Source organism: Dasypus novemcinctus, chromosome 27, assembly GCF_030445035.2.
Source record: "Dasypus novemcinctus isolate mDasNov1 chromosome 27, mDasNov1.1.hap2, whole genome shotgun sequence".
NCBI classification, from domain to species: domain Eukaryota; kingdom Metazoa; phylum Chordata; class Mammalia; order Cingulata; family Dasypodidae; genus Dasypus; species Dasypus novemcinctus.
The window spans coordinates 2,231,463-2,243,386 of record NC_080699.1 but is presented as its reverse complement, the minus strand read 5'-3'; the positions used below and the strand labels follow the sequence as shown (position 1 = coordinate 2,243,386).

General features: G+C 49.6%; 1 protein-coding gene across 1 annotated transcript; it reads right to left on the bottom strand.

Annotated features, from left to right (window-relative positions):
* Positions 1–1,074: 1,074 nt before the first annotated feature.
* On the bottom strand, positions 1,075–1,977 carry LOC139437718 (proline-rich protein 2-like). The gene has a single exon (XM_071212279.1). The coding sequence runs from the start codon at positions 1,975–1,977 to the stop codon at positions 1,075–1,077; it is 903 nt and encodes a 300-aa protein (XP_071068380.1).
* Between the last annotated feature and the right edge of the window lie 9,947 nt (positions 1,978–11,924).

Here is an 11,924-nt window from a genome sequence, read left to right as displayed (position 1 = left end):
TTACAATCCTATAGCAGCACTCCCTGTTTTGGTATAGGTGTTAAGAATATTTTTGAAACCCATACAAAAAAAGAGTTCTTGGTGAAATGTGTTTAGAAATGTTGTATTGAACAGACTTAAAAGTTTTTCTTTACTGCAGTTTTTCAGATTCCTGAATATGCTTACATGCATTGTGCGTCTCTAAGCAAGGTAGCTTGCACACTGACCTAAGGAAGCTACCATTGATTGGGCATTTATGTAGTACTTATTACAGTAAACACTTTATAATGTTAATTCATATAATTGTCCATGACATATGGACTATTATTTTTGCAAAGATGACCCTCTTACATAACATTGCCAAGGCCACATAACAAATGGGATTGCTGGGATTTGAACCCAAGTAATTTGGCTGCAGAACCCACAATTATTTTTTAGGAGGTACTGGGGATTGACTCAGGACTCATACTTGGGAAGCAGGTGCTCAACCACCAAGCTACAAGCACTCCCGGGACCTATACTATTGAACACAATGCTGTTTCTTCCTTCTTTTTTTCAAGAGTTTCCTGCTCAAGCAGAATTTCACAAATGCCACTTGAGGAGGGAATTGCTAGGTTAAAGAGATCGTGTAACGCTGGGATGTGAGCACACTAATTATAAAGTAGAGCCAAAGAAACACAGAGCCAAAGAAACAACCCCTCAAGTGTCAAGCAAATTAATGACTGCCAGGCTTTTGGAACAAGAGCTGACTCCCCCTTTTCCTGAGCACCGCAGTTACACTGCGCTTATCCAGCTCCTTCTTCACATTTCCATTCAGGCAGCCCAAAGACCTGTCCATGTTGCTTAACTTTTTTGTTGTTTTTTTTTTAGGTACTGGCCAGGGAGGGAACCGGGACCTTGTACATGGGAAGCAGGTGCTCAGTCACTTGAGCTACGTCTGCTCCCCTTACTTTTTCATTCTGCAGATACTCGAGTTCCTGGCATGTGCCAGGCTCTGGGCTAGCTCCTACGTCCAGAGCCAACACAGGAGCAGCCGCGGGAAGCTGACAGACTGGAAAGCTGGCTTCGTGGCCGAGGCCGGTCTGAGCAGGTAGTTTAGAAACGGCAGCCCCGTGGGCCACCTAACTCTTCCCCCGAAGTCAGGCGGGGAGCGCACTCAGGCCGTGAAGAGGAGAGCAGGGCGCCGGGGCCGCCTCCATCGAGGGTCCAGCCCCGAACACCGGCCCCCGGAAGAGACGGAGAGCGCGGCGGGCGGCGGCCACGAGGCGCGGGCTGAGCGCGGGCTGAGCGCGGGCGGGGGGCGGGCGGGGGGCGGGCGGCGGCCACGAGGCGCGGGCTGAGCGCGGGCGGGGGGCGGGCGGGGGGCGGGCGGCGGCCACGAGGCGCGGGCTGAGCGCGGGCGGGGGCGGCCCAGGCCGGAGTCGGTCCGGCGGAGGCGCGGCGGCCGCGGGCGGCTGCCCGGGGCCCTGGGAGGCTGGACGGGCGACCGCAGCCTGGCGGGCTCTGACCAGCGGCCCCGGGCGTGACCCCGGAAGTGGACCGTGTGGCGGCGTTTCCAGCCGAGGGCGGCCAGCGAGGCAGTGCGGGCCTCACCCCGACGCCGCAGGCTCGAGAAGGCAAACCCCGCGGGGCGCCGGCGGCCGGACACGAGCCGGAAGTGAGCGGGCAGGAGCCGGAAGTGAGCCAGACCGGAAGTGGGCTGAGCCGGAAGTGGACCGCGGGCCGGAAGCCCGCGGGAACCGGGAAGAGAAAGGAGACCATGTGGCCGCGTGACGAGAAGTCCGGAGGATCGCGGCCTTGCCGGCCTGCTGGATCACTGCCGGCCGGCGGGGGGACGCAAGCCTGCAGGGCACGACGCCGCGAGCCGGTGACCTCCCCCCGGCGGCCGTCGTGCGTGCGGCGCTGGGGGTGGCCGCGCGGCAAACCGCCGGGGGACGTGGCAGGTCCCACCCTCCCAGGCCGAGGCGGGGAGTGGAGGGCGCGTGTCCTCCCAGCCATTCGTAACGAAAGGTCAAGAGCTGAAAATACCAGTCTCTCAAGGAGCTCAGAGTCGAGTGGAAGACACAGGCAGATAAACAGACAAAACAGTGAAATAAAATTATACAAGAGGAGGGCATAAAGCAGAGGGCTATAGGGAAATATGGTCCCTCCACTACTTTCATCACTTAATCACGAAACGCACATCCTTTCCTTCCCTCTGTCAGGATTATATTTTCATGTTCCAGTGTTTTTCAATCACTCATTTTCATTCCTTCATTCAGAAAACATGTGCTGAGAACTAACATATACTGAGCTCTGGATATAGAAAGTAGAATAATATGAAGCCAGGAAATCCACCTTTAAAATATATATATTTTTCTTTACTGGGATTAAGTAACTGAGTGTGAATTAATTTATGACTAACCATGGGATGACAGGTTCCCTGACAAGTCCCCCTGGGAGCATCACCCTTGGGGCTACTCTTTGGGCAGAGTCTAGGAGCTGTAAATTGGGGGGTGGGAGAAGCAGGAAGGCTGCAGAGCCTTAGTTATGAACCGTGGTGGGTTTCCACCAGGGCTTGGCTTTACTTGGCTCATTATTTTGCCCAGAGTCGGCATGTCTTCCATGAAGAGCAGTGAGAATCCATGGAAATTCTAGTAAGGTCCATGGAGTCAAATGAAAGTCTTAGAATTGAATTGCTAAAACACTGAAGAGTTGGCCTATTCTGACATCAAAGGACAGTAACAGGTAATTTAATTACTCTGTGAAGGGAAGGTGGAAAGAATGAGAACTTGGAGGTGGAGCAGTTGAGTTAGTGCTAATAAACTATAATGGATGTAGAAACTCAGGTTTCCTAATATATAACTCCACAAAATCAAGTCTGGAACTCAAGAAAGCACAAGCTACTACATAAAATTCCATTTTGTTTCAATGGAAAAGTTATTACTTGCCTGGATGAAACCCTGTTTCAGAGAAACATCTGTGATGCCGACTGTTGAGAAGTCAGGGAAGAACTTTCTACCCCTCTCCCCAGCCTGAACTCTGTTCCTGAGCCTGCTCTTCAGTTCATTTTTAAAATTTGTAATGTTTATGCCCTTCTAAAACATTATATAATTCACTTCTTTATTACGCTTCATGTTTATCTTCTGTCTTGCCCACTAGAATATAAGTTTCACAAGGACAACGGTATTTTTGTCAGTAATGTCTCCCAAGTGCCTAGAAGAGTGCATGGCATACACTGTATGGTCTACATGAAGTATTGGCTGCATGATGGGTTCTTTGCCAGATTCCTCCAAGGAGCTAAAACGGAGGTTGCTTTATGAAAGGATCTGGAGAGAAGAGTGAGTGGGTTTGCAATAGATCTTTCTCAGAGTTTGAATCAGAGAGGAAGACAAAGAAAAAGCTACAATCAGAAATTGGTTAGAAAAACTGCTTTCCAGGACATATCTAAATAAGAAAACTGCTACAAGAATCCTGAATTTGCAAAACTATTTTTTCTATCCACTGTCAATTAATTTTTAGATGAAAAAGTGTCCAGGCTGGGAGTGGGTATAGCTCAGTGGTTGCGCTCCTGCTTCCCGTGTATGCAACCCCAGGTTCAGTCCCCAGTATCTCCTTTAAAAAAAAGGTGATCTTCTTCTGGCTATTTAGTGCACTGTTTTGTTGAAAGCAGTTGGTTGGCTTTTTTCCCTGGCTTAGCCTGCTCATCTGGGCTATTAGGACTGTAAAGATTGAGCAGCACAGCTGGGACCACAAGGGAGTTAGGTCTCCACTGCTTTCTCGTCTGAAGACTGGGCTAGTTATATAGGGCTGCTTTAGGGCTGCTTCTGGCAAACATGTTGGAACCCAAAACCCTGGGCACTCTCTACTGCCCATAAGTTATCCTAGTCCTTAGGTGGCATCTTATCGTAACATTCTTCCTAGTGAATTACAAGCTTGAAAAGCATGTGAGCACTTGAATTTTAGAGGCTCAACCTAATTTGTAAACTAACTTCTTTATTTTTGAAATAAGCTCATGATGTCAAGAAGAAAATGAAACTCTACCTCCCAGTTTTATTTTCTTTACTAGCTTCATTTCTCTGAAAATATATGACCTATCAAGATTAATATCAAGATAACTTCTGAACTATTAAGGTTGGTCTTTTTTTCTTTGCGACAACAGAAGTAGCTAGAAGTAACATGGAAACATGTAACCTCCTTCCTTCACTTCACCACCACCCGTCTCTATGCCACAAGAAGCAGGATTGCTGTGCGATGGAATCCAAGAGTGCTTTTCAAGCTCTCGAATATTGATCTATAATGTTTTCCCATTAAGTATTTTCTTTTCTTTTTTGAAACTAATATGCCATTTACCTTTACTTATGCTAATATATGTGTCTTGAAATATTCTGAAATAGCACTGCACAGAGAGTCATCTACTCTAATAGACATTTTCCCACTTCTGCGCATGCTCCCTCCAGCTCTTGCACAGTCTGCTCCGCCCGCCTGAGCAGGGCTGTCTCCTCTGGGTTTCCCAACTCCCTGAGTCACCCCTTCTGCGGGAGGCTGCGGGTGCAGGTGTTTCTCCTCCTTCCTCAGGACTTTTGGGCAGCTGCACGTTTCCCAGGGCTCTCGCTGCTCCCCTGGAACCAGCTTCGGAGCCTGGGTGCCTGCGCCGCCCCCTCCCTTTATTTTCCCAGCCTGGGAAGTAGTGGCTCCGAGTTTGCTAAAGTCTGGGTTTGCTCACCATCCTGTTTGTCTTCTCCACTTCTTCACACCTGGATTACACACCCTCTTTTAAATACTTCAAGTGAATTCTCTTTTCCTGATTATACCTCGACCAAAACAGGCACTGGTAATCACCTTGAGATTGCTGAGACAAGCAACTTTGTTAAAGTATAGTAGTAATAAACATTGACTTACTTGTTAAGGGAATTGGTTTAAATTCCAAATGAATTCACATCTTTGATCAGACTAGCAGGAAAGTGCTTGAGCAGTGGTTTTCACATAAAGTCACTCTTATTTGTGAGGCAGAGCCATCATGTCCTTTTGATTTGCTCAAAAGAAGTGAACTTAATAAATAAATAGCATCCCTCATCCTGTGGTTCTGTTTGAGAGCTTGTATTGAGAGGGAAAAAAGAAATGTAGCCGTCTAGAATTTTCTGCCAGGTGATGTAGTAAATAATAGCCATTTCTATGTAGTGAATGCTTTGAAGGGAAACACAAGCCTGGAGTCTGTTCCACTGACGGAGTTCTGAAAATGGAGTAAATGCAGATCTTCTGGGCTGAGGCCATGGGGAGAGCGGGGCTGGGGCAGGCGCTTAGGGGAGCGCCCTGGGTGGGGGTGGGGGGAGACTGAGATCCTCACAATGAGGTGCTATGTGCTGGGGAAGGAGAGGGGAAACTACAGAGACTCAGCAGAGCAGACGCCAAGAGAACTCCTGCTGAGTGAGAGGTGCAGCTCCTGAGGGGTTCTGGAACAAGAGAATCCCTGATGTGCTGAAGACAAACAGCCTGGGAAGTGCACGCTGAAATTCTCTGGGGACAGCAGGCACGCCTCCAGCAGCGCAGCACCTGGCAAGTTGCATTTTGAGAAGCACCTCAGAAATTGCCCCCTTGCTGCTGACATCGTCTTCCCTCCTTCCCTCCCTTCTTTTCTTCCTCTTATTTAACAGTTTTTTTATGAGTGTCTACTTTAGCATCAGACACTGTTCCAGGCAATGGTGATATATTAATAAATAATACAGACATCAAACCCTGTCTTCACTGTAATGGGAGAAAAACAGACAATAAATGTAATAAATAAGTTGTGTAGTAAGTTAGAGGGTGAAGACTGCTACGGGAAAAAGCTAGAGAGGACGATACGGGACAGTGAGCATGCGGGGGTTCAAGAGTCGCTTTATAGAGTTCTATAATACATTCATTTACCTTATTGACCTCGCCAATCCCCTCCCAAGTATTTGCCCAATAAAGACAAAAACATGTACAAAAGAGCTGTACCCTGGCAAGTGGATGTGGCTCAAGTGATAAGGCCTCTGCCTACCATATGGGAGGACCCGGGTCGGTCCCTGGGGCCTCCTGGTGAAAAAGAAGAAGAGAAAGCGTGCCTGTGCGGTGAGCCGAGCGCCCGCACAGTGAGTCGAGTGCCTGCGCGGTTAACTGGGTTCCTGTGTGGCAAATCAAGTGCCTATGTGGTGAGCTGAGTGCCTATGTGAGTGCCCGGGCGGTGAGTAGTGCCCACACTGTGAGCCAAGTGCCCACGCAGCAAGCTGAGTGCCCGTCTGGTGAGCCGAGTGCCCGCGTGGGTGCCTGCATGGTGAGCCAGTGCCCGCGTGGTGAGCCAGTGCCCGCGCAAGTGGGTCATGCAGCAAGATGATGACACAACAAAAGAGAGACGAAGGGGAGGGTCAAGGTGAAGCACAGCAGAGTCCAAGAAGTGAGGTGGCGCAATTGACAGGGAGCCTCTCTCCACATCAGAGGTCCCCAAGATTGAATCCAGGTGAATCCTAGAGGACAAAGATGAGAAAACAAAGAGAAATAGATAGAGGAGATCACACAGTGAATGGACACAGCAAAAACAGCAGGGCAGGGGAGTAGGAGAAGGGAAAAAAAGCTGTACACTAATGTTGCTATCAGCTTTATTCCTATTAGCTCCAAACTGAAAGTGTCCCCAGTATCTACCAAGGGGGAATGGGTACCCTCACCGTGACTTATTCATACAATGGAATATGACTGAGCAAATGAAAGGGAAGGGCTGTGGGTACATGCTGCAGCGTGCCTGAATCTCAGAAACATAACGCTAAATCGGAGAAAACAGGTACGAAAGATTCCGTTTATATTAAACCTGAGAAGAGGCAAAACTAATCTATAGTGACAGAAATTAAAGCAATAGTAACATACCTGTGGGGATGGTGGGAATTGACCGCAAAGGGCCTGAGGGGCTGCGGAGAAGGACACGTTCTCTCTGAACTCAAGTAGGCTTCCCGTGGGTGTAGATAAGTGTCAGAACTCGGTCGTAAGCACATTACACCTCACCTTGGAAAACGCGTGCGCATTTGCTCAGGGCGGGAGGAGGCCGTGTCAGCGCGGTGGGCTGCCGGGGCCTGAGTACGAGCCGAGCCAGAGGAGCTGGCGCGGGCCTGTCGGACCTCAGAAGCCACGCTGAGGCCTCTGGCTTCATCCCAGAGGAAGCAAGGCCCCTTGTAAGGTTCTGGAAGGAGAGTGAGTTGATCTGACCTAGGCTTTTTTTTGTTTTAATTAAAAAAAATTTTTTTTTTATTACTGGATCATGGAATTCATTTCAGAGTTTGAAACATAGTAGTTGGTCCACCATGAGTAAGCAAATAATTTCCCTCCAAACTGGGACCTCTTAGGGCATTTGACCTTTCATGTTACGAGTCATTATGTTAGGACAGTAGAAATAAAATGGGATCCATTTGTTTGACTTTTGACAGGACCTCTCTGACTGCCTGTCGAGAAGAGCCCGGGGAAGTGAGGGTAAGAGGAGGCAGGGCCCTAGAAGCAGGGCAGTGCTCCTGCAGACCCCAGGCAGGCGGTGCTCCTGCAGACCCCAGGCAGGCGGTGCTCCTGCAGGCCCCTAGAAGTGATGGCGTGGACGAGGGTGGCGGCAGTGGGGATGGTAAGGAGAGCTGGGGTGCAGGATATAATTCTGAAGGTACAGATGGTGGGATTTGTGGATAGATGGACTGTGGGGTAGGAAGAAAAGAGAAATAGAAGATGGTTGCACGTTTTGGCCAGAGCTACAGGAAGGAGGCTTGGCATCAACTGAGGCAGGAGGCCACAGGTGGGCAGGTGCGTGATCACCTTGACCTGAGTCACCTGCTGGGCACTGCGTGGAGCCGATGGTCAGCGCCTGGCTGCTGGGAGGTTGGAACAGAGGGTCCTGGCTGCACTGAGGAAGGGCCACCTGCAGGAAGGGCCGGCACCTCCGGGGCAGGTGCGCAAGAGGAGAAGAAGTCTTTTCTCTCGTCTACCCCCCTCCCTGCCTCAAGTCAGCAGGACGGCAGGGCGAAGGGGCAGCCAGCAGCCCTGCCCCTCTCCTCTCAGGCTTTTAGCATCCTGAGTTTAGCCTGTGCTACGGCAAAGAGAAAGACGGTTTGTTTGGATCGATTTTGAGACTGAAGCTAAATGAACTGCACTCAGTTTTTTGTTTTTTCAAAGATTTATTTTATTCCCCCTCGCCCCCAGTTGTCTGTTCTCTGTGTCTGTTTGCTGCGTCTTGTTTCTTTGTCTGCTTCTGTTGTCGTCAGCCACACGGGAAGTGTGGGTGGTGCCATTCCTGGGCAGGCTGAACTTCCTTTCGCGCTGGGCGGCTCTCCTTAAGGGGCGCACTCCTTGCGTGTGGGGCTCCCCTACGCGGGGGACACCCCTGCGTGGCAGGGCACTCCTTGCGCGCATCAGCACTGCGCATGGGCCAGCTCCACACGGGTCAAGGAGGCCCGGGGCTTGAACCGCGGACCTCCCATATTGCCCTAACCACTGGGCCAAGTCCGTTTCCCCTGCACTGCGTTTTAAAGAACCTAAATGTGATTGTTTTAATAACTGAAAGTGGCTAAAATGTTACAGAGTCAGAATGAGATGCCTGAAGGAAGCTGGCTACCCAGGCTGGGGGTGCTCAAACTGCACAGCTACTGGGAAGGAAAAGTGGAAACCTTTTAGTGGTGCACCTGTATGAGCTGATCACAACACTGCCATGTGGGTGTCTGCCACGGTGAGGCCATGAGAGAGAGCTGGAAGAACGTTCACTTTGCTCGCCATGCAGTGAGTAGGTTGGGCAACATAATAGTCTACAAGGTCATTTCCAAACCTCAAATTCTGTGACTTGGTTTAAAGCACTTGAGATCAGTGGAAAGACATTGGCTGATGCTCAGCCAACATTTTGCTAAGCAGTGATTTGGTTTTCTTTGAAACTGTATTTGTGAGAACAGAATTTGACATCTGAATTGCAGAAACAGAAGGGCTTCTTTAATCCGGTTATGAAAATGCTTTTAAGACTCTGCAAGGCAGCCGTTCCCAATAGTAAGGAGAGTATAGTTTCTAACGATATGCAGAGCATGTGGTTTAATGAGAGTCTACAGTAAGACCCTGTGTCCTCTGTGGAGATAAACGTGTTGACACCTTTGTTGACACAGAGTCCCTGGCATCGAGGAACGCAGCCTTCCAGCTCCTATTTTGCCCTCTCTAAGTCCTTGAACAGCTATCGTTTACCAAACTTAATGGTGGATATGTTCCAGAAACAATTCCTGTAATTCTTCCACATTAGCGTAGAAATCAGCTAAGCTTGCAGAATGCAAATCAGTGATTTTACTATACAAAATTTATTCTTAGTTTCCTCTTGGGAAAAACCTTGCAGTTATTTGGGGCCCATTTTGTAAATGTAAGTATGCAAATATTGAACCTTAAACAACAACTAGTGGTCATACCATCTGTGTGACTAGATGTTACAAAAATAATCTTTAATTGGTCATGGAATTCATTGCTATTTTGTGCATACTTTTTTTCCTTAAATTTAAAGTGCCAATAAAATGATCAAAAATAAGATTTTGGGGAAGCTGCGTTTATCAATTCAATGTACAAAAAGTACTTATTAAAATCTTACCCCATATGCCTTCACTCAGTACAGTCCTGTGCCCTCGAAAGGTACTGGCTGATTGGTTGATTGTGGTTTCAGAGGGATGGAGGATCAAGTATAGAAAAGACTCATCTCTTTCATTAATTCACTCACTCATTTTTTCATTTAGTAGGAACTGAGGTGATGCTATTGATTTTATCTAACCAGTAATAAAATAGTAGGCTAGGATGCTAATTTCAGTAAATTTGGAAAATGATTAAAAAATATTGTTTTAATAGTCCCATCCAGAGTATTGGGGAGTTGTGATGGTTTGCTTGTGTTGCACTTTTTAAAAAAATTTATTTGTTTGTGTACTTTAAAAATTCTAGATATGCTCTTTTCTTTTAAAATGAAGAAAGGTGAGTACCATAATTATATGTTACATGCCATATATAGTTACAATATGCCATAAATGTGCACACATACATAAAATATGCCTTCTGTGTAATTTTTGAGCACCTACTGATACGAGTTCTTTACATGGTTCCTCACAGTAAGTTGTGAGAACAGTGTAGCCCACTTTGCAGGTGGGGAAACCAAAACTCAAATCTAAGAAGCGTGCTTAAGGTCACATGCTGGTTAATGGCTGAAGGGAGACTAGTTTAAACCTATGCTCTTTCCACTCTCTCTAAAAGGTAACACAGATTCACAGAAGAAATAAATGAGGGGTGATCATCTATTTAGAAACGAATTTCCTCTAGAATTTTTAAAAGATCAGTGTTGAAAATACCATTTGCCTTTATATACACTAGATTGCAATTTGTACATTTTTCAGGATTACAGGCATTGCACAATGTGAGGCCTGCCTGTAAAACGAGCACGATAGATGTGCCCTGCCTTGAAGGTCATCGCTGCTCTCCTCCGGGTGCGTTACTGCCTGGCGTTGTGACTGATGGCAGGGGAGTCCTTGGCCGAGGTGGAAGCGACACCGAGGAGCCACTGGCACGTGAGGCGTCACGAGCGCCGTAGCAGGCAAGGAGCCCTGCGCTCTCAGCGCCGGTCAGCACCCAGGCAGGGGCAGGCACGCACAGAAGCCTCTCTACTGCGTCGTGGCACCAACCCTTTGCTAAGAGGCAGCCCCCGAGAACCCTCCAGCCCCACGGGGAGACGCCACTGCCTCCCGCGGCTGGACACCCACGGCTCCCGAGCCACGCCAGGTCGGGGTGACAAGGCCAGCACAGCAGGACAAGCCTGGTGTTTGATTTTCAGACTCTGCCGCTCGTTCTCGAGGGCTCCTCAGAATGTTTGCCAGAATACCCTCCCAGACAAACCCCGGTTTTGCTGTCTAGGATGTCTAGGTCTGCTGCCCGAGGAGCAGGTGCTGCTGCCCAGGGCCCCTGTAGCCCCCCTCACCCTGCCTTCCCCGGCTCTGCAGCTCTCGCTGTGCAAGGGCGCCTAGCAGCGGCCGGGAGCAGCTCTCGTTGTGCCAGGGCACCCGGCAGCCACTGGGAGCAGCTCTCGTTGTGCCAGGGTGCCCAGGCAGCAGCTGGGAGCAGCTCTTCTTGTGCCAGGGCCCGGGCAGCCACTGGGAGTAGCTCTCGTTGTGCCCAGGTGCACGGGCAGCAGCCGGGAGCAGCTCTCATTGTGCCAGGGTGCCTGGACAGCCTCTGGGAGCAGCTCTCATTGTGCTAGGGCACCGGGCAGCCGCCGGGAGCAGCTCTTGTTGTGCCAGGACCCAGGCAGCCACTGGGAGCAGCTCTCGTTGTGCCCAGGTGCGTGGGCAGCAGCCGGGAGCAGCTCTCGTTGTGCCAAGGTGTGCAGGCAGCAGCCAGGAGCAGATCTCGTTGTGCCAGGGCATCCGAGCAGCCGTTGGGAGCAGCTCTCGTTGTGACAGGGCGCCGGGGCAGCAGCCGGGAGCAGTGGCCTCCTGTTGCCTCTTCACGGTGGGGGGGGGGAGGGGCTGCTCCCTCTGCTTTTCATCCTACTCCTGGCATATGTGTCATTCGCACCCACCAGCCTGAGGTAGAAACGAAGCCAAAGGCACAGAATACTCTGAATTTTCTGGCTTCTTTGCCCTTGTTTATAAAACTTTGGGAACGTCTCAATCCGTGCCCCTGCCTGAGTCTCCCTACTGAAGTCTGGGAATTCTTTAAAAGCATCTCTGGGAGCTTAGGAACAGGTCGTTCATATTTTTCTACCCAGTCAGCCCACCCTAGAGCTGCCTCTTCTGTCCTCCAGCCTCTTCGCTTTGCCTTTGACAAAAATGAGTTTCCCTGCAACAGTGCGTGTAAAGAGAGTCTCGAGGGCCGGGAGCCCCGGGCACTGTCTTCTTGTGTCTTTTTCGTGTTTATTAGAAACGATATCTCCTTCACTGTGAAGGGTGTATGAGCATCATAGCAGGCTAATTTCCAGGTTT

Excerpts from the sequence above, each read along its gene's own strand:
- LOC139437718 (XM_071212279.1), bottom strand. The coding sequence starts at position 1,977 with ATGGCTGGGAGGACACGCGCCCTCCACTCCCCGCCTCGGCCTGGGAGG.